Genomic DNA, 22070 nt, shown 5'->3' with positions numbered 1-22070 from the left:
ATATCACTTAATGACCGTACAATAACACTCTGAATTTAGATTCTGCCTCAGGTTAAGGCAGAGAATCTGCTGAGGATGTGGACTAAAAGAAATAACTAAGCTACTTATTGTTACAAAGTACATTCATTTTCATTCAAACTAATTAAGCAATCAATCAATTAAGCAAACAAGGCATAACAGATTATGTCTATTATTTTCCAAACACTTCATTTTCTTTGGCTAATTTTTATTCACAGTTGACCCTTTCTTTGTTCATAAGTCTTCTCGACCTAAGCAGGACTAGGTGTTCATAGCAAACTCAGATAAATATCTGAAGCAAGATCAGAGTACTCCGGAGAGAGGCTTGGGAGTACAGTGTCGTTCTTTTCTGTTGGGTGGTAGGCCAGTCACTTTATGCTAACTAGGGACATATACATATTTGATATGTTTTATCTTCTTTTGGTTCAAATTAATATCAACCTTATCTGTCCCTTTAGACTCAAGATAGAGTGTATACAACTGATCCTCCTTGGGTTTATAAATGAAGTGTTTATCAGGTATTTATCAGTATCAACTTTCAGAACTATAGAGGTTAACTAATCAGAAAGTTTCCATTAACAGTGGAATAGTGTTAGAAAAGGCAGAGGAACCAGCGATCAAATTGCCAACATCCACTGGATCATCAACAAAGCGAGAGAGTTCCAGAAAAACATCTATTTCTGCTTTATTGACTATGCCACAGCCTTCGACTGTGTGGATCACAATAAACTGTGGAAAATTCTTAGAGATGGGAATACCAGACCACCTGACCTGCCTCGTGAGAAACCTATATGTAGGTCAGGAAGCAACAGTTAGAATTGGACATGGAACAACAGACTGGTTTCAGGTAGGAAAAGGAGTACGTCAAGGCTGTGTATTGTCACCCTGCTTATTTAACTTCTATGCAGAGTACATCATGAGAAACAATGGGCTGGATGAAGCACAAGCTGGAATCAAGATTGCTGGGAGAAATATCAATAACTTCAGATATGCAGATAACACCACCCTTATGGCAGAAAGTGAAGAACTAAAAAGCCTCTTGATGAAGGTGAAAGAGAGTGAAAAAGTTGGCTTAAAGCTCAACATTCAGAAGACGAAGATCATGGCATCTGGTCCCATCACTTCATGGCAAATGGATGGGGAAACAGTGGAAACAGTGGCTGACTTTATTTTTTGGGCTTTAAAATCACTGCCGATGGTGATTGCAGCCATGAAATTAAAAAATGCTTACTCCTTGGAAGGAAAGTTATGACCAACCTAGACAGCATATTAAAAAGCAGAGACGTTACTTTGCCAACAATAGTCCATCTAGTCAAGGCTATGGTTTTTCTAGTGGTCATGTATGGATGTGAGAATTAGACTAAAGAAAGCTGAGTGCTGAAGAATTGATGCTTATGAACTGTGGTGTTGGAGAAGACTCTTGAGAGTCCCTTGGACTGCAAGGAGATCCAACCAGTCCATCCTAAAGGAGATCAGTCCTGAGTGTTCATTGGAAGGACTGCTGTTGAAGTTGAAACTCCAATACTTTGGCCACCTGATGCGAACAGCTGACTCATTTGAAAAGACCCTGATGCTGGGAAAGATTGAGGGTGGAGGAGAAGGGGAGGACGGATGATAAGATGGCTGGATGCCATCACCGACTCAATGGACATGGGTTTGGGTAGACTCTGGGAGTTGGTGATGCACAGGGGGGCCTGGCATGCTGCAGTTCATGAGGTCGTAGAGTTGGACATGACTGAGCGACTGAACTGAATTGAAGTGTCTTATCAGCAGTCTCACTTCCTAGGGAGCAACTGTAAAACTTGAAGGTGCTGAAGAGGAGACTGAAGCAGACTTAGATGTGAGTATACCTTCAAGGCAAGGTCATAGAGCTGTGTGAAGTAAGCACCTATTTCTGTGACTTTTAGCATAAAGTTAATCGGAGTCTTTGAGGTCACCCAGTGTATGTGTGTGTGTATGTGGGGTGGGGTGTGAAAAATCACACTGTATTTCTGAGTGGGGAAGCCAAAAAACTGATCCAAGGAAAGTACCACTCTAGTGGTACACCACTAAAGTGAGGAAAGACACTAAAAGGGAAAAAGATCAAGAAAAAACATAAAATCTACATCTTTAACATCAGAAAACACTTAAAATGACCTTCTCTCAACTATCTTGCTGTATAAATTCCAGACATAAGCTCTGTGCACTTGAATCTCTTATCTTCTCCACTTCGCAAGACCACCAAGCTCTTCTTGGTCTCCTTTCTGTGAGAGATAAAGGATTTTTTAGGTCTTTCCTGGCCTGGGCACACCACAGCCTTGCCTGTGTGTGTGACCTTCTGGATTCCAGGAATATATCAGAACTTTAAAAAAGCCCATATGGACATTTTATTCTCCAAACTTTTTCTTTTATGTTTTTGAGCCAGCCTCTTATTTTCTCCAACTGGTATTGCTAGCTCAGCTGCTTGCATGTTAAATAATTGCTGCTGATTATTTTTCACAAAAGCCCTGGGTATAGTATCTTTCCCATTGAGCAAATGTGGAATCAGTTTAAATAAAGCAATCCCTTTGAAGTGGAATTTTCCACCAAACTGTCAGACAGATGAAGTAGTAACAGTTATCTGGGGATGGAGAATTTTCATTATTCCATCAAAGACTAACCCCATGGAGAGTATACATCTTCAGATTCATGATTACTGAGGTATCACAAGTATGAAATTATCAAAGCAATAGATCTCATAATGTGGACATCAAATCTTTATGATGTAGGGAAATTTCAAGAAGTCAGTTGTTTAAATGCTTAGTAACCATTTACAGACATCTACTAAGTTTTCATAGTTTAAAAGGGACATTGTGGTGGTTACAAAAATCAAAAACAAAACCAAACCACCCACTAATCCATTGGTCTAATCCTCCAAGAGTATGTAATCTAGGTGAAAGTGAAAATGTTGCTCAGTCATGTCAGACTCTTTGTGACCCTATGGACTGTAGGCCACCAGGCTCCTCTGTCCATGGAATTCTTTAGGCAAGAATACTGGGGTGGGTAGCCATTGCCTTCTCCAGGAGAGCTTCCCAACCCAGGGATCAAACCCAGGTCCTCCTGCATTGCAGGCAGATTCTCTACTGTCTGAGCCACCAGGGAATTTAATAATCCAGGCGATGAGACACAAAAAACATGGATGGTTACACAGTTATTGAGAGTCACCCTCTCAGAGAGACCATACTATTCACCGAGTTATAACTATCTCAGTGCATGTATTACATGGACAAAGCAAATGTAAGGATTACTGAAATGTAAGATAGGAAGAATGAGAGTACATTGAATTCAACTATAAATATCTTGATTTCCACCAACCCAATAATTTATAATATAGATAGTTCAAAAGAGAAGCTAAAAGTAGAAAACATTTGAGTGCAAAGTAAAGGTTATAATGGTTATAATGACAGGCCTGGCATTCCTGTTTGACTCTCAGGACAAAAACAGTTTCTTTTTTCACATGTCTAAGATATAAGAGTAAAAAAATATACTGGGAAATTTGGGAGGCAGATACTTTAGCCGTCTCATTCTTTTGACTGATTATGTATTATTATATAACTATAGAGAATAAAACAATAAAAAGTCCTCACTAAATATTTTCTTATAAAAATGTGAATTACAGATTCACCATAAAGAATTAAGATGTTCATAATAGTGTCATCTTACAGAAAAAAACTTTTAAAAAGAAAGTACATAGATTTGAGCAAGCACATTAGTTCAAAAGTATTTTGTTCTTTCTCCACTTCATTAAAAAGAAAAAAAAACCCTATTCTCTAAATACAGTATTATGACACCACCTACTGGGAATTTAGAAGACAACAATCAAGTTATTTCAGTGTGACCATCCCTTCATCCCTTCTTCAAACATTTTTTAAATTATCAATTCAGCCATGTTGTTGAATTTTTGAAGTCTTTCCAACATGCTTTCTGACTCCACCATTCCACTGAAATGACCCTTGTCAACATCACCTACTCTTTTGTCCTTATTTTACCCAGAAACACTTATCTTAAATGACCACTTCCTACTTTTAGAAAAATCCTTCTGCTTGGAGTAAGAGACACCAGATCTTTCTACTTCATTGGCGAGCCTTCTCTGTTTTCAGGACTGGTTTTCGTTCCAACAATACACTTTTTAATACTCCTCAGAACTCAATCGTGGGCCCTCCTCTCTTTTCTCTACATTACTTTATTACATAACATGAATTCCCTTGACTAACTGCATCTCAGATATGATGATTGGCAAATTTATACCTCTGGAGATTAATCCTCCTCCAAACTGCAGACTTAAACTACAAACTTTCATGCAAACATAAAATTAAAACTTCTTAAATCCTACAAAATTGGAAGCAAGTCCTGAAACCTCCCAGATGTCCTTACCAATCACACCTTTATCCTCCCTGCTGGAAGTAACTGTTATCCAGACTTACATGGTAATCCTTTTCTGTTTTCAGTTTGCCATTAGTGCATTTCTAGATATTTCTATTTTACATGGGTTTTTAAAGTTAAATAAACAGAATTAAACTGTATATACTTTGGTCTTATTTCTTTTAGTCAGCCATATCTTTATAAGATCCTCTTTCCCCTTTTATTGCTGTATAGTATTCCATTATATGAACATACTAAAATCTATCATGTTGACGGTTAATGGATATTTGGGTTGTTTCTAGTTTTTGCTGGGAGAACTATCAATAACCTCAGATGACACCACCCTTATGGCAGAAAGTGAAGAAGTACTAAAGAGCCTCTTGATGAAAGTGAAAGAGGAGAGTGAAAAAGTTGGCTTAAAGCTCAACATTCAGAAAACGAAGATCATGGCATCTGGTCCCATCACTTCATGGCAAACAGATGGGGAAACAATGGAAACAGTGACAGACTTTGTTTCTTGGGCTCAAAAATCACTGCAGATGGTAACTGCAGCCATGAAATTAAAAGTTGCTTGCTCCTTGGAAGAAAAGCTATGACCAACCTAGAAAGTATATTAAAAAGCAGAGACGTTACTTTGCCAACAAAGTTCTGTCTAATCAAAGCTATGTTTTTTCCAGTAGTCGTGTATGGATGTGAAAGTTGGACTATAAAGAAAGCTGAGCACCAAAGAATTGATGCTTTTGAACTGTGGTGTTGGAGAAGACTGTTGAGAGTCCCTTGGACTGCAAGGAGATCCAACCAGTCCATCCTAAAGGAGATCAGTCCTTGGAAGGACTGATGCTGAAGCTGAAACTCCAATAATTTGGCCACCTGTTGCAAAGAACTGACTCATTGGAAAAGACCCTGATGCTGGGAAAGATTGAAGGCAGGAGCAAAACGGGATGACAGAGGATGAGATGGTTGGATGGCATCACTGACTCAATGGACATGAATTTGACTAAGCTCCAGGAGTTGGTGATGCACTGGGAAGCCTAGCATGCTTCAGTCCATGGGGTCACAAAGAGTTAGACATGACTGAGTGACTGAACTGAACTGAGTTTTTGCTAGTATAAAAATTGCTTCCAAGAACATTTTTGTAGGTGTAAATTGACACACATATACCTAAATATCTTTAAGAAAAATACTTAGGAAAAAGAGTCGGACACGACTGAGAAACTGAACTGAAAAAAAAAAAGGCCAAAAACAAAACTGATGCTTTAGGTGTTTTAAAATATTGCTAAACACTTTTCCAAAGATGTTGCATTAATTTGCATATCCACCAGTATAATTTGTATTCCTGTTGCTACAAACACATATCCACCAATATTTGGCTGTTTTTTTTTTTTTTTTTTTGCCAGTCTTGTGGGTGTTTGATGGTATCTCATTGTGATTTTAATTCCCATTTTCCTGATTATTTATGAGGCTGAATGCTTTTCTGATTATCAGCCATTTGGATATATTTTTGGTAAAGCCCCTGTTCAAGCTCACTGTTCTTACTGAATTCTCAGACATTTTTGTATTATATATATACATATATATATAATATTTGTACATATATGGACATCCTAGGCGGTGCTAGTGGTAAAGAACCCACCTGCCAATGCAGGGGACATAAAAGATGTGGGTTTGATCCTTGGGTCAGGAAGATCCCATGCAGGAGGGTATGGCCACCCACTTCAGTATTTTAACCTGGAGAATCCCATGGACAGAGAAGCCTGGCAGACTACACTCCATAGGGTCACACAGTCAGACACAACTGAAATGACTTAGCACACATATACATATATATAATACATAATATATACATATACAATGTATGTAACAGGGCTTCCCAGGTGGCTCGGTGGTTAAGAATCTGCCTGCCAACCAGGAGACACAGGTTTGATCCCTGGGTCAGGAAGATCCCCTGGAGAAGGAAATGGCAGCTGACTCCAGGAATCTTGCCTGGGAAATCTCATGGACAGAGGAGCCTGGTGGGCTACAGTCCATGGGGTTGCAAAGAGTCAGACACAACTTAATGACTAAACAACAACAACAAAAATATATATAATTTTTTCTCTGTGGTTATGTTTTTCTTCTGTCTTTGTTATAGCCTGAACTCTACAACTCTGAAAGTCCATTTCCTAGAATCCTTCCTGTGTGGTTGCTAGTTAGCATGGGACAAAAGAATTGCAAGACTAGGAAAGTATTAATAGAAGTGAATGAGCCTTTGTTCTCTGAAGGCTAAGATGTGCTGATTGATACACAGAGGTGCCGACAGGTTCCGACTTGCACCTGTTCACCCCATACCCAGCTTGTTCTTCAACTGCCAACTCTGTGACCGTAAGTTGCTTCAGGCCCATCATCATGGCAGCGTTGTATACAGGGTATACCTTCTGTTAAAAAGCAGAAACATTGCTTTGCTAACAAAGGTCCATAAAATGAAAGCTATGGTTTTTCCAGTAGTCATGTATGGATGTGAGAGCTGGACCCTGAAGAAGGCTGAACACCGAAGAATGGATGCTTTCAAACTGTGGTGTTGGAGAGGTTCTTGTCCCTTGGACTGCAAGGAAATCAAACCAGTCAATCCTAAAGGAAATCAACCCTGAAAATTCATTGGAAGGACTGATGCTGAAGCTGAGCTCCAATACTTTGGCCACCTGATGTGACGATCTGACTCACTGGAAAAGATCCTGATGCTGGGAAAGATTGAAGGAAGAAGAAGGGGACAACAGAGGGTGAGATGGTTGGATGGCATCACCAACTCAATGGACATGAGTTTGAGCAAAATCTGGGAGATGGTGAAGGACAGGGAAGCCTGGCATGCTGCAGTCCATGGGGGTGCAGAGTTGGACACGACTGAGCGACTGAACAACATACCTTTTTGTAGATCTAGGAACATTCTCTTCAGAGCTCCACTTCAGCAGCTGGTCATACTTGGCTTCCTAGGTTTACTGGTCAGTGACACCTCCTCTGATTTGCCAACTTCTGTCCTAGACTGTCACCTTCCAGCTCCTCCCATAATTGTGTTTTAATTATTATGAGTATCTTATCTCACAACTCATAGTTCTGCTTCCCTTATTTAACATCATAAATGTAGTTATTGGTATCAAGAGGCTCCAGAGTAACTGAATCTTGAGTATAGTAATCTATCATCTTTATCTTCAATTTGATTGGATTACAATGGAATGATGTTGTCTGTCATAAAGAGGATGCTGGTAGTTCATGGACTGCAGTGGTTAAAACTGTGACTTAGATTATCATATGAAGTCACCTGTGGAAGGAGTGACTGTAGCTGCTGCTATATTTTGCTGACAACTTGTTATATCAAGAGATTGATTGGTTACATCAAAGTGTACTGAAGAATCTGAAGAAAGAAAATGATTTCAGGGCATTAAATTTCTATCTCAAAATCTGGGTAAAGGACAAGAAAACTAAAACTATCTTAAATTACCTTCCCAGGTGGCACTTGTGGTAAGGAACCTGCCTGCCAATGCAGGGGATGTAAGAGACTTGGATTCGATTCCTAGATCGGGAAGAGGCCCTGGAGGGGGGCATGGCAACCCACTCCAATATTCTTGCCTGGAGAACCCCATGGACAGAGGAGCCTGGCGGGCTATAATCCATAGAGTCGTACACAACTGAAGCAACTTAGCACACACATCTTAAATGAAAACCTTGTCTCCTATAGCCACAGGGACTTTTCTGGAAGTTTCCCCAGAATGATGTTTGCCCTTCAGAAGCAATTTTGATTCTGAGCATTTTTTACTTCCCTGAGGCTTAGATAGCCTCAGCCTCCTCCATTTTTTTACACATGTCCCTTGGTACCACCCATCCACAAAAGGAAGCTAATGGAGCATTCTCCCTGTTTTAACCACTGTTCTCAGACCTATTTGCAGGAGATTCCAGTTAGATTGAGGCCTTCTTTATATTTATTGGTTATTTATTTTCTGGGGGTTTCCAGATGTACAGAATTTCTTTTTTTTTACTCTGATATCTACTCATATTTGCTAAACCTGTCAAAAGTCTTGCCAAAATACAATAGCTGCATGCAGTTCGGCTTTATCCACTAGTATTTTGTAGCTTGTGAGAATGTCTGTCACTTTATTTTGTTGAAAAATGCTGTCATTGGATTTTTCTTTAACTCTTTTTTTATGAAAAAGGATCTGGTTACATTTTAGAAAGTATGTTATCAAAATTATCTCACCCAAGCCACAAATCCAATCTTTAATTTTATTACTGCACTGCCATCTTGCACATTGCAAACACCTTCTCTCACTGCATTGCCTTGTCTCTTCACGCTCTTCAGGGAATCTTTTGATTGACAGAATTCTTAATGTCATGTGGTTATTAAATTTATCAAATATTTCCTTCATGTTTAATTCCTTTTCTGTTAAGAAGCCCACTGTTGTTTCAAGATCTTAAAGGTATTCCCCATATATCATCTTCTAAAAGATTTATAGACATCTGTGATTTAGCCATCATAGAACAGCTGGTATCAGAAAAAGTTTCCTGACATCAATAACCATTAAAATTGGATTTTAAAAATATGAAGCAACTCTTTTCAGTGTTAGGACAATGGACATACAAGGTGGCATTGCTTGAGGGCAGTGTAGAACATGCTTTCTTCCTGGAGACATTGTCAAAATATGGGCTACGAAAAGTGCAATCCAAACAGAGAGCAATTTTTTATTGGGTTAAATTTCCAGGACTAGGGAAGGCACACTGAAGTTTGAAACGGTTAGATGATTCTTCTTTTTCTAAGAAATTAAATGACCAGTTTGAAAGTGATTCCTATCTTTAAGATAATCATGCTTGTTGGTCCAAATTTTCAGCTAATCCTATGTGTTGTGTGGAAGTGTGAGCACAGCATAATTTTCATAATCATTTTAAGGGGTGGGGATAGTTATAATTAGTACTTAATTTCCTCTCAAGCCTTAGGCTTGTGATTTTAAGCTCACCAGACTACAAAAGAAAAACAAGGCTTAAAATTGAGCTATTTTTTCACTTAAAATAATTTTAACATAAATGCTGACTTTTAAAATCATTTTAAAATTAATATACACTTCAAAATCAATTTCTAAAATGGTAAATATCAGATATAATTTGCTCAAACAAAAACTTTTATGTCCTCAATAATTTTCATGTGAGGTCCTGAGACCAAAAAGTTTGAGAGCTGCTATTCTATACCAGTAATATTCAGTTAGAAAGCATTTTTTTTTAAAGATGGGAAAAAGCAGCTCATTCATACCCACCACAGAAGCATTAAACCATTTTAAGACACCTAGAATTAAAGACAAGAAATCATTTTAAAACTCTTCTCAAAGACATGAATTTAATAAAAGGATACACAATACTGGTTTTGGACAGGAAGACTCATCAATTGTAAATGCTCCATGATTATTCTATATGCCAATCTATGCAAGCCAACGTAATTACAATAAAAATGCCGGTAGGAATTTTTTTTTATTTAAAAAAAAGATCGGATCATTTAGTTTATCTATTACAGAGTATGGAAAACTCTGGAGAAAATTTAGTATTTAAGAGCATCTGTGTTGGGGAGTAATGTGACAGATACTGTGAAAATGTATATTAGTTATAAAACAAACATTTTAAATCAATGTTAAAACAATAGTCATTAAATTAGTAATAGTAGTTGAATAGACAAAGACATTAAGTGGAACTAGAGTGTTCATAAATATCAAATATAAAAATGTATTATCTAGTGGAGATTACATTTTAGATCAGTAAGGGAAAAGAAATATTTTATAGACAATTAGATAATGGCAAAAATTTGTAAATTTTTACCTCATAATATAATTTCCAACTGCATTAAAGACTGACATAAAAAATGAAATCATAAAAATATCAGAAGAAAACATGGGTATTTTTATAATCTTGAACAAGGAAAATTCTTTCTAAACATGATATCCAAGGCAAAAATTTTAAAGTAGGTCAATAGATTTGATTACATAAAAATAAAGTCGTAAAATTGTAACATATAAGCAAGCTGAAATAAATGACAGAATGAAAAAATTTGTAGTGTATAATAGAGAATGATTCCTAAAATGAGATATTGCAAATCTATAGACATGAACACCCAAAAGAAAAAGCACAAAGGTCAGAAGCAAGTACAAACAGCCATTAACATACTGAAATATATTCACTCTCATTAAACATTTTAAAAATACAATAAATTTTTGGCTGTCTCTGAAAAATATTAAAAACTGACAAAATTCTATGCTGTTGATCCTGTAAAGAAATAAACTCTCATGCACTAGTGGCAGCAGTGTAGAGGAATGGCTTGAAGGACAGTTTGACAATTTAGCTCAAAATTTTCTGTCTGTATACTCCATAACTCAGAAGTTATACATCTCCAAATGTAGCAGAAAGACAGAAAGGATTAAAGTGATACACACAAAGACGTAAGTAGCAGCCTACGTTGTATGTCCATGAATAAATATTGGACATCTTCCTTATAATCAAATCCTATGGAGCAGTAAGAGTTTCTGGGAACTATGTCTACACCTATTATGTTTTAAAAGTTTTATGAAAGGCATTTAGATACACGTGTATGTGTGTGTATGTATATGTGCACAGGCATAGCAAGGTATCCAAGGGAATCAACACAAAAGTCTTAAGCTCTATTAAGTGTAAGTGTCTAACTCTGGGCAGACATGTGAATCTTGGTGGATTATTACTTCTAAGTTCGATAAATATACTGCCTGGCAGATACTGTGGCATATGGCACACAAGCAAAACACATGAGTGAGTGGGCATGAATTCATACATCCTTCCACTGCTGGTTTAAACAAAATCATGCATTAAATAGCATCATTAAAAAGTCTCATTTGGTTAAAAACATAGAGAGAGCAACAAGACTTCAATCAGAACTAGTGCATTTATTCTTGAGTTCCCAGAGATAGTCTGCAGATACATTTCTGAATATCTAGGGTTTCAGTGATTAACATGTTTGGATAAGAAGGAAATCTCTGAGAGGAAACTAGGGTGCAGGGTATACTCCTATTGTCTCTCAGTTCCAGTTCCACCCTTTCCCCCTGACTTGTGACGCTGGGGTTGGGACTTTGCAATGCATTTTGCAGATCTTTGTTGCACTTCATTTAGTTCTGCACTTCATTAGAAAAGTTGGAAGGCAGAAGGAGGAAAACAACATCTACCTCTGTCTTTGCTTGCCAATCCTACTAGTGACCTAATAATTTCAAATGATTCATCTTCATTCAGCTCCTTTCAGAGAGCATTTAGGTGGTGAACCTTCTCAGGGGGTTTGAGCACCAACTCCATGGAGACCCGTTTTCTGGAACTCCAAGGTTCTGGGAAGCCCCCTTTACACCTTTCATTTTCCTACTCCTAGGAACAGTAGCTGCATCCTGCAGGTAGGTTCCCTGGGTTACTTCTAGTGCCTCTACCACATTGCCCTGTTGAAATACCTCGTGTAGGCTCTTTTAACTGGGTATGTCCCAGTAGAGGTGCTCTCTGAAGAGCAGATGTAGTAGAGTGGTTCATGCCTGCAACAAGATGAGGAGACATAAATGCTTAAGGCCAGTTTGCTTAGGTTGGCATTTTACAGGTTGTTTGAAGATGTCCGTATTAGCAAGGCTTGGAAGTACTTCTATCCAATGAAACTTCCTGCGATAATAGAAATGTTCTAAACTGTGTTGTCCAATAGGTAGCCAACATCACTATTGAGAATTTGAAATATGGCTAGGATAACTAATTTTACTTTTATTGGGCTTAAACAGCCGCAGGTGGCTAGTGGCTATCACGCTAGACCAGGCAGGTCTGGGGTGACTGGAGGACCAGACAACCTGCAAGGCTGCACCTCTGTTAATTTGCCAGGTATTTTAACAGATACTAGGGTTACAAAATCAGGAGATACTATCTCCTTCTAAAGAAGTGGAGGCCAGCAAAGGAAGATAGAGCAAAACCACTTTGAAAGATGATTCTGCCAACAGTATGTAAGATGGACTAACGTGGCAAGCTCAAAGACAGGCCACTCAGAGCAAATGCAACTGTCCTAATTAGATGAGGAATCTCACTGACAGTAGTGAGGGGTGCACGTGCAAGTGAAAATCTGACCTGTCGACACCTGGTAATCAAAGGGAAATAAAAGCAGAATTGAGAATAATCCCTATTTCTGAATCAGTGTATCACTCTCTAAGAGAAAATAAGAGAATCAGGTTTGGGAAGAGGTGGTGAATTCAGTTTTGGATCTGCGGAATTTAAAGTGCCCATGAAACATCCAAGTCTCTGTGTTGAACAGACACATGGACACACACATGGATCTAAAATGTACAAAGGAGGTTCAGGGAGGAACACACACTTGTGAATCAGAAGCATGCAGGCAGTATAAGAAGACAAACCAGCTGCTATGACTGTCCGGGAAGCATGAAGAGTTAGAAGCGGGCCAAGAATAGACACCTTGACAATATTTGAGTAGAAAGAAAACAAAAGAATGAGAATAATGCAAAGAAACCTGTCTCAGGAAGGCAGAGATTCTGAAAATTACTAGCCGAAGCCAACAATGACAAACTATAAAATGGCTGACAATAAATTGAATACTCAGACTGTGACATTTGCCGAGAGTGTTTGTTTACTATAGAAACCCATTTCATCTTCTAAAGGAATCATATAAGGCAGTTTTTACCGTAATCCTATTTTATAGTGAAGGAACTTAGGCACAGAGGAGTTAAAGAGTTCACTCAAGACCAAACACAGTAATCCAGAGAGTCCACGAGTTAAGGGCTGAAAAACATTGGAGAGCAGCTTCGTGGAGCACAGACTAAACTAGGCATGCTGTATGGCTGAGGGGGTAATCTGAAAATTTGAACGCCCTGCCTTTTCATGTGACTTACAACAATGCAGAAGGCAAGTTTCTCTGCCCTACTTTAGCCAGGCTCAGCTAGCCTCTGAAGGGAAGGCCACAGGTGATCCTTAGAAAAATTCAAGTTGAAGAATTTACTCAATGTTCTCAAACATCTGTCACTGTAAAAGGCCTTTAAGAATTCACATGATAAGAAAGGACCTAGACACCTTTTGTAAAGAAAGCTACTCATATGCTTTTGATCCACAACTAGGCTTAAGGATACATAACTGGCTCCAGATTATTGAAAAAGAACCATTTGCTAAAGGACAAACAAATTGTACAGGCTTTGGGCTAATACAAAACAAAAAAAGTGAGTTTTCTAATTCTGTCAAAGAGCAAATATGTTCCCCATGTAATGAATGTACTTTTAATTAAATTTATTTAATTAACTCATTCCATACATTTTGCTTGTACTTTCCTTGTAACATTGGGTTATCATTAATGTCTATTCCTTATCACAACCTGGTTAACAATTAACTGTAAATTTACAAGTATGGGGGTGAAAAATTGGAGGGGGTCATACCCAAGCTCCTTAACTTTCTTGGTAAATTAAGATCCTATTTTACTGGAGCAGCGTCAAACGGGAGGTTCAAGGACGGTAGTGAAGGTGTGAGAAGAACTGTGCATGGAATAAATAGGGAATCCGAAATTCTGGTGCGTGTGTCTGTGTGCATTCAACTGTGTACATCGTTCCCTCAGTCATGACTCTTACTTTTATCTGCATACCAATGTAAAATCTAAAAAAAATAATTACACAAAGTCGTCCTACTCACCCTTCCCAAGTATCCTGTGGGATTTTACTTTTGGAGGATGACAATAGGGCTCAGAGGTCGCAGTCAACAAATCTGAATCACAAAGACACTGAACTTCTAGAGCATTAGACACAGGAGGAGAGAATCCACCTTAGTCTTAGTAAATCTAAAGCTAAGGAAAAGGATTTTTAGTTCCTTCCTTTAAAGTGTCAGTGAGAGAAATAATGAAGTTTCCAATAAACAAGGGTTCAAAAAGATGCCAGGGATTATTTAGTACTGTGGTTCTCAAACTTCAGCAGATAGCAGAATCTTCTGAAGGACTTGTTCAAACTTGTTAACTCTTCAAGCTTAACAAGTGTTAAGTCAGTAGTTCTGATGTGGGGCTCAAGAATTTTCAATTCTAACATGTCCCCAGATGATGCTGAATCTGCTGGTCTGAAGACATTTTGAGAAGTAGTTATTTAGTGTAGTTAGTGCATTGTATTTTAACGAATCTGAAAAGAATTACAGGTTTTCAGGCTTACTGGTGGCTACAGTCTCCTGATACACAATCTTATAAGTTCCTCCAAGTCTTAACTTCCATTTGAATTCTACCTTAAATTTTTACAAAATGTAATTTTCGGGGAGTGGGAAAGGAGTACTGCAGTAATCAAAATGAGAGTCATTAAGTGAAAGTGAAATCTGCCATGGCCAATAGTTCTATGAGGTTTTGATTTTTAAATTACTAGCCCTAAGTTATACTTAATCCAGTACATAATGTAAGAAAACTTCACTGACCTAAACCATTAGATTAAAAGCAGATATAAAAACGAGTTGCTTCTTCAGGTCTTAAAAAAGGTCACTTTTTAAAAGAAGAACTTCAGATTCATAATTAGGAATGAATAAACTGGCTTTAACTACAGAGTAAATATAATACTTACCTGGATGTGCCTTATAAAAGAAGTAATTTCCATATGGTGTTTAGCAGATTGTGTCTCAGTAGTCAATTATACACAAACAACTTTACTGTTATGGTAGAATACCATAAAATGCTGAAGATACTTTATAATTGCTTTGATGATACACGTGAAGTTTCTAAACTTTCAACATGACTTGAAAATCGATGCAGAATACTAATTCTGCTAAGTAGAGAATTTAAAATCTAAACCAAAACACATTCTGATGGCTATAATATACAAAATTTAACTTTACAAAGAAATAGCAATTTATCATTAATACCTTAGCAGTACATTGATATCTTTATAAGGAGTATTATATAACAGCTTAATATTTTCTTATTCTTCTTCCATCCAGATCTTTTATGAGAGGCACTTATAAAAAGCACTAGTTTTGGTGACGCTGTAACAAACATACACATAGTATAATGATATATTTTACTATGCTGACAAAGTATCATTTATAAAGAAATTTTTATAAATTCAAAAATAGGTTGTTGGTAGCATGATTACCTTTAAAGCATTGGATTTCATTCACAATATTACTTCATTAATCTTAAATAGCAGTTCCACCTATAAAATGTTCTACAGTTTTTTTCCTTTTTGAAAAGGAAGTAAATAAATGCAGGGAAGATACTCATATAATTTCTAGTTCAACAATATCAACTTCCATTTCACAGCATTGATTAGTAGAGAACATTTGCAATTAAAGTAGTATACAATTTACAAAAATAGAATGATTATATAATGCAAACACCGTCCTCCATTATGAAGAATGTGTGTGTGTATGTGTGTATGTATGTGTGTGTCTGTGTGTGTGTATATATATATATATAATATATACATATTCATAGTTCTCATAAGTTTCACTATTAAATAGCCCTTATTCAAGTACTTTTTTTTTCTGCTATCTCTTGGAATAATCACCTTGCTATATTATATGTAAATACATTAAAAAAATTAAAGGTTAATCTAAGAAAAGGTTAAAAGTTTCAGTGTCGTTGACTTAAATATCAGCTGCTCACTTCAGTTAAAACCTGATTTGAATTCAAAACAGGTTTAGGTGCCATACTAAGTTTAACAACTTAGTCAAAAATATAGATATAATATTTAAGTATCAAATACTCAGTAAATTTCTAATGTCCTAACATTACAGCAAAATTAAAAGTCTGGATTAATCTGTTAATCACCCATAAACAATCCCCAGGAAAAAATTCATTTATATAACTAAAAAAATACACTAATATATAATATACCTGCTTACAAACACATAGGTAGCCATAAATAAAACTTTATTCTTTAATTTCATTTACAAGCTACCAAATATTATGTATTGTACACAGTGCTGAACACTTAAATGGCTATAGTCACGGAGGATCCAGACTGAATGGAAAGCTGTAGATCAAGAAAAGATAAAAGCAAAGTAATACTGTAACAGAAAAGTGGCAAAAGCATGGTTTTGCCATAATAAAATCAATCGGATTGGTAATCATACATCAGTTCTGGTTAAAACAAAGTCTGAGCGCCATGCGATTCTCAGCTTTATTGTTTGCAGTCTGGCTAAAGTCTGTAGAGTCAATTTGTCTTTTGCAGTTATTAAAATAAAAGTTAAAAATTATAGCAGCAACAAGCACACCCTGTGACAGGAAGGCAAGGGCTAAGAACTAAAAAACTTTTATACAGTGTGTTCAGGGAGAGTATGTGCAGTTTATCTTCCATCAGCAGGAGTTCGACTGAGGGACAGCATGATTCGGGTAAATCGCTCACAGAGTTCGTGTGTGGAGTACGGAGGTAACTTAGGCGGCTCATGGAAACCTTTAATCTCCGTAGAACAATCAAGCAGCTTTGGCAGAAAATCTGTCAGCTTCTCTTGGAGGTTTGCTGCAAATACAAACAATCAGATATAACTAAAAACTGACAGGGAGACAAATTATCTTCAACAAGATTTATTAATTTAGAGTAGGCAGCTGATATTTTGTTTCAAAGCATGCAAAATCATTGCCATTTAGAAGGAAGAAGTAAAGCATGAATGGCAACAGCAGTATGTACAGCTTAGTTTGTAAATAAGAAAAAAAAATCATGTGAATGTAACAATGTCACAGAATATAAAAATGATAACTAACATCTAATTCTAACAGCTTTTAATGCCAACAACTCAGGAATCCACTAGCATTGTTTCAACTTACATTCCATTTCTTGTCCAAGATAGGAACACCATCGATTTCTCATATCTTCCACAGCAAGTATGTCTTTCTCTTCCATTTCATCCACCAATAACAAGGGCAAAAATGGGACAATAAATTCATTCATGATAATCAGACCATTGTTTACTTCTCTATCCTCTCCAGATTCAAACAGTTCTGCAGCTTGCTCATTTAATTTCTTAATGCAGTGAGAGAGAGAGAGAAAAAAAACAGGTTTGTTTCTTTTTTCAATTAAATAAAAATATCTCAGAATAATGAAGGCAACATAATAAGCATGTTTGCAAACATTAATAGAACAAATGGAAATTAGAAAAGGCAACCTCAGCTTATTGAGCGAGCAAAGTTCCTTAGAAAAGGATATGCATGTTACTACAGAAATAAGAGTAAAAAAAAAAAAGTCAGAGAAATAGTGTTGTCATGTTTTTAAAGTTCATATTCAGTTTATTTTACTTTGATCATCACTATAGGAACCATTTTTAAATTAATTGTCCAGAGGTGAATTACCCCAACTCTAAAATATGATAAGCAATCAAAGTAATTTTAAAAGCAAAGAAAGTCAGATTCTACACTAATTCTGAAAAACTCATCTTTTCCATAAATGTCAACTGAACAAGGACTGTTATATTTCTTGATACAAAAATATAAAGGTAATCAATTAAATCATTTATTTCTTCAAAATATTCTTACTCAGTACATGCCATGTGCCAGAAACTGCTTTAGTTGCAGGGGTACCCAAATGATTAATAAGAAAACTCTCATGGAGCTTACAATCTGTTACAATAAAGGGATCAGTAACATTTTCTCTGTAAAGGACAAGACAGGAAATAGTTTAGGCTCTGAGGGCTATATAGTCTATGTTGCAATAGTCTATGTTAATATTGTTGCACCAAGACAGTCATATGTAAATGACTGGGCAGGGCTATGTTTCAGTAAAACTTCATTCATAAAAACAAGTGGCAGGCTGGAGCAGAGGCCAAGCATGCTGACATCTAATTAAATAGAAGAAAGAAATCCGTGAGATGAGAAATACAGACATGGGAGATAGAAAAAAGATACAGGGATGCTGCTGCTAAGTCGCTTCAGTCGTGTCCGACTCTGTGCGACCCCAGAGACGACAGCCCACCAGACTCCCCAGTCCCTGGGATTCTCCAGGCAAGAACACTGGAGTGGGTTGCCATTAGACTTAAAACACTTTTTTAAATTGGAGGATAATTGCTCTAACAATGTTGTGTATGTGAATCAGCTATAAGAATACATATATCCCCTCCATCAGGAGCCTCCCTCCCACCTGCCCATAAGACGTTTATGTCTGAAATCTCACGTTTACAGAATGAAAAGTATGATTTTTAAATAATCTTCGTATTTTAAGAATAATTTAAATTATAAAAATCATATTATTTCTTAGGTTTATGACATTCTTGTGCAATTCATCTTGACTTTGTAGAAGCTTATGCTAAAAGTCCAATTCAGCCACTAAGTAATTATCTAACAGTCAGCAGACAACTAATTTCCTAGCTTCAGCTTCTTTATATGAAAAATGGCATACTATATAACCTTCCTCACGTAGTGGCTAAGAGGATTAAACTAGATAAGCCTATAAGTGTATAGTGTAATTTTTACAATTTGCATTCAAAGACATTATTATTCTGAATTTGATATTATGTTTACTAAATCAAAACAGATCCTAGAAACAACTTAAGCATAGTTATGTCCAAAACCAGCCTTATTCATCCTCTTCAGAGTCCCCAAAGCCAAAGACAGAACAGAACTAGTAAGTCATGAGGCTTTAATGCCTCTATTTTCTTCTTCCCACTCATCTAATCATTACCGATCATCTCCTTTACCATTTACATAACTTCTCTTTCATACTGTACCTCTTAGAGACTCTTCCTCTTTTCCTTATCTTTCCTAGGGTTCTTTGTTTCAATCTTTACTCCATTCCAGTCCATATTCAAGTATACTACTGCCAGAATTATTTTCTAAAAACAAAACTGATTATGCCCAATTTATTCCAACTTTACAACCAACTCATGAGAATGGTGCATAAGCTTCTACACAGTTTGACATCAACAAACACTGTTGGCTTCATCACTTCCACCTAAACTTGTTCCTCATAACTAAGCCACAATAGACTTATCTTCATTTTCTGTTGTACACTCTCCATGTCTTTTCATATGATATTCCTTTGTCTAGAATTTCTTGCCCCTTCTATACAAGGCACAAAATGCCTATTTATCCATCAGGATACAGATCAGTGTTTATCTTATTTCTTAAGCTTCTCTCCAACAATTCCAAACATACTATGTTGTGTATTTCTCACAACAATACTTATTCTGAAATATAAAAATTACTTGTATACATCTCTCACCAGATTGAATTCTCTTAGGATATAATAATGGCTCTTATCTTTGTATCCCTCAGAATCTGATACTCAGTAAATTCTCAAAAAAAGCAAAACAAAACAAAAAAAACTAAAAAAGGAAAAAAGAAAACACCTAAAAGGAACACTAAAATTCTCTTGAAGCTTCATTTAAATTCCTATATGAAACAATATATGCAGCTGGCTTACTAATATAAAATGATAAACACTGTTTACCATAATATAAACACTGTCTACCATTATGGTAGACAGTATTTTAGTTGTGTTTATGTTTAAAAGAGGTTTACCAAAATATTTCAATATTCCAACACTGCAAAGTTTTACATTAAAAAGTGCTTTGATTCATTCAATGCATGAATTATGAACCTGAATATAATTCAGATCTTCCTTCTTGGGCATTGATTAAAAACCTTTTGAAACTGACCATATTAAGAATGGGATTCCCTGGTGGCTCAGAGGTAAAGAATCTGCATGCCAATGCAGGAGATGCAGGTTTGATCCCTGGGTCGGGAAGATACCCTAGAGAAGGAAATGGCAACACATGCCAGTATTCTTGCCTGCAGAATTCCATAGACAGAGGAGCCTGGCGGGCTACAGTCTATAGGGTCACAAGAGAGTCAGACATGACTTAATGACTAAAGAACAACAAATTAAGAATATCATCCTTGATGGATACAAACCATCAATAATTAAAGTCTTAAAACATATTCAAATGCAATAAAATCAGCTAAGAGAAAAATAACAAAATCACAGGCTTCTATTGTTGCCATTCAAAAATTCTGAAGACATAATGCAGACTACAATTAACATATACTTCGGATTTCTTTGGAAGGAATGATGCTAAAGCTGAAACTCCAGTACTTTGGCCACCTCATCCGAAGAGTTGACTTATTGGAAAAGACTCTGATGCTGAGAGGGATTGGGGGCAGGAGGAGAAGGGGACGACAGAGGATGAGATGGCTGGATGGCATCACTGACTCGATGGACGTGAGTCTGAGTGAACTCTGGGAGTTGGTGATGGACAGGGAGGCCTGGTGTGCTGCGATTCATGGGGTCGCAAAGAGTCGGACACGACTGAGTGACTGAACTGAACTGAACGCAGTTCTACTGAAAGAAAACATTTCAGAAAACCTACTGAAAGTCTTTTTAAAGTACATGTAAACCAAGTAACCTATATTGGCTTAAAAATGATATACTCTTGCATACCTTTATGTATTTTATAGAAAAAAAAATGACTTAGAGGTTCACAATCTATAGTCACGTTAATAGCTAAATGAAATCCAATCATAAAAAGTATAAAGATGGAATTTGTGGTTTTACATTAAAGATAAGCAAAGTCAAGAAACATTAACAAAATATTCTAGATATCCAGAAAGTAAACTGGTGGGGAAAAAGAACTGCTGAAAATATTTAAGTTCATAACAACAATATTTAAGCACATACACAGTAAAAATACTTGAGGAAAAAATTTCAATGACCAAATGGGAAAAAAACTTCATATTACAATGAATTATTTAACATTATGTACACCAAATATACTCTTTAAAAAAACAGAAAAATCTATTCTTTTTCTGGAGTAATAATAATGATAATTTATCATACCATTCAGCACCTCTTCTGCATCAAAAAAGGGAATGGTAGAATGAGAAGAAATCTAGATATAAAAATTAATTATTCTGATCTCATTTTAAGAACATTTCTTATTTATCATCTGTAAAATTTAAGATTCTTAAAGAAGAAGGGATAAAGGATTGAGTGTATTCTCCCACCTCAAGGAAGTAGACCCAGAAGACAGACATCATCACGACAATTAGGCCATCAGAATTTATAGTCATTTACATGAGTCTAAAACATTGCCCAATGTAAAACAATATGATAGAGTAAACACACACTGTGTGCCTTCAACTTACTAGTAAACATTCTCTTCTATAATGTGATATCAATTCTTCATCATGTCCTCTGTATGGGCCTCTGGACAACAGTTCTTTGTTATTCTGATAAGCACAGATAAGGAAGAGCAAGGAATCTATATAACTTAAAAAAAAGAAGTACAGCATCAGTATTTTATTTTTGTAAAAGAAGGGCAACTACAATTACAAAACATTTTTAAGTATTTACATTTTAAGTATATTTACATTTTGATTATCTAGATCAACATTAAAATAAAACATCTGATGATACATTGTATGCCTGAGTATCTCTAGAGCAACAGCTCATATGAAGCTAGTAGACAGTTGTTTTAAAACTAAAACAAAGAAAAAAAACAAAAAAAATTGAGCTAGAAAGTTAGAAAAAACTGGGAGAAAAAGGCCAAACTGATTAATTCAGAGAGTCCCTTGTCTTCTTTGCTAATTCTTTCCATTTAGATTCAAAATTAACACTGACGTGAAAGTCAACAGTCTACTTTTTTAGCAACACCATGACATTCTGTTTGAGGGACTGATCAGGTTACTTATCACAAACATCATTTGATTCATTAAATGACTATTTTTAGTCACT

At 36.4% G+C, this 22070-nt stretch overlaps 1 protein-coding gene across 26 annotated transcripts in view; it reads right to left on the bottom strand.

Annotated features, from left to right (window-relative positions):
• Nucleotides 1-16262: 16262 nt before the first annotated feature.
• USP25 (ubiquitin specific peptidase 25) overlaps nucleotides 16263-22070 on the bottom strand; it is a 160968-nt gene continuing 155160 nt past the window's right edge. For 25 of the 26 annotated variants that reach the window (XR_015167530.1, XR_015167537.1, XR_015167541.1 and 22 more), the window contains 3 exons: nucleotides 21482-21605; nucleotides 17174-17369; nucleotides 16263-16868 (listed from right to left, as the gene is read on the bottom strand). Coding sequence is in view for 18 of the 26 variants with exons in the window: in XM_086411911.1 (XP_086268037.1) it covers nucleotides 16696-16868; nucleotides 17174-17369; nucleotides 21482-21605 (493 nt within the window). In the remaining 8 variants the exon portion in view is untranslated. The remainder of the gene's footprint in view (nucleotides 16869-17173; nucleotides 17370-21481; nucleotides 21606-22070) is intronic. The other variant, XR_015167540.1, reaches the window with a different exon arrangement.

The sequence above is a fragment of the Bos grunniens genome, chromosome 1 (assembly GCF_055505025.1).
Source record: "Bos grunniens cultivar Pamir isolate PY7600 chromosome 1, Bosgru_T2T1.0, whole genome shotgun sequence".
In the NCBI taxonomy this organism is placed as follows: Eukaryota; Metazoa; Chordata; class Mammalia; order Artiodactyla; family Bovidae; genus Bos; species Bos grunniens.
Note: the sequence above shows the minus strand (reverse complement) of the source record. Positions and strands in the feature narration are given on the sequence as shown.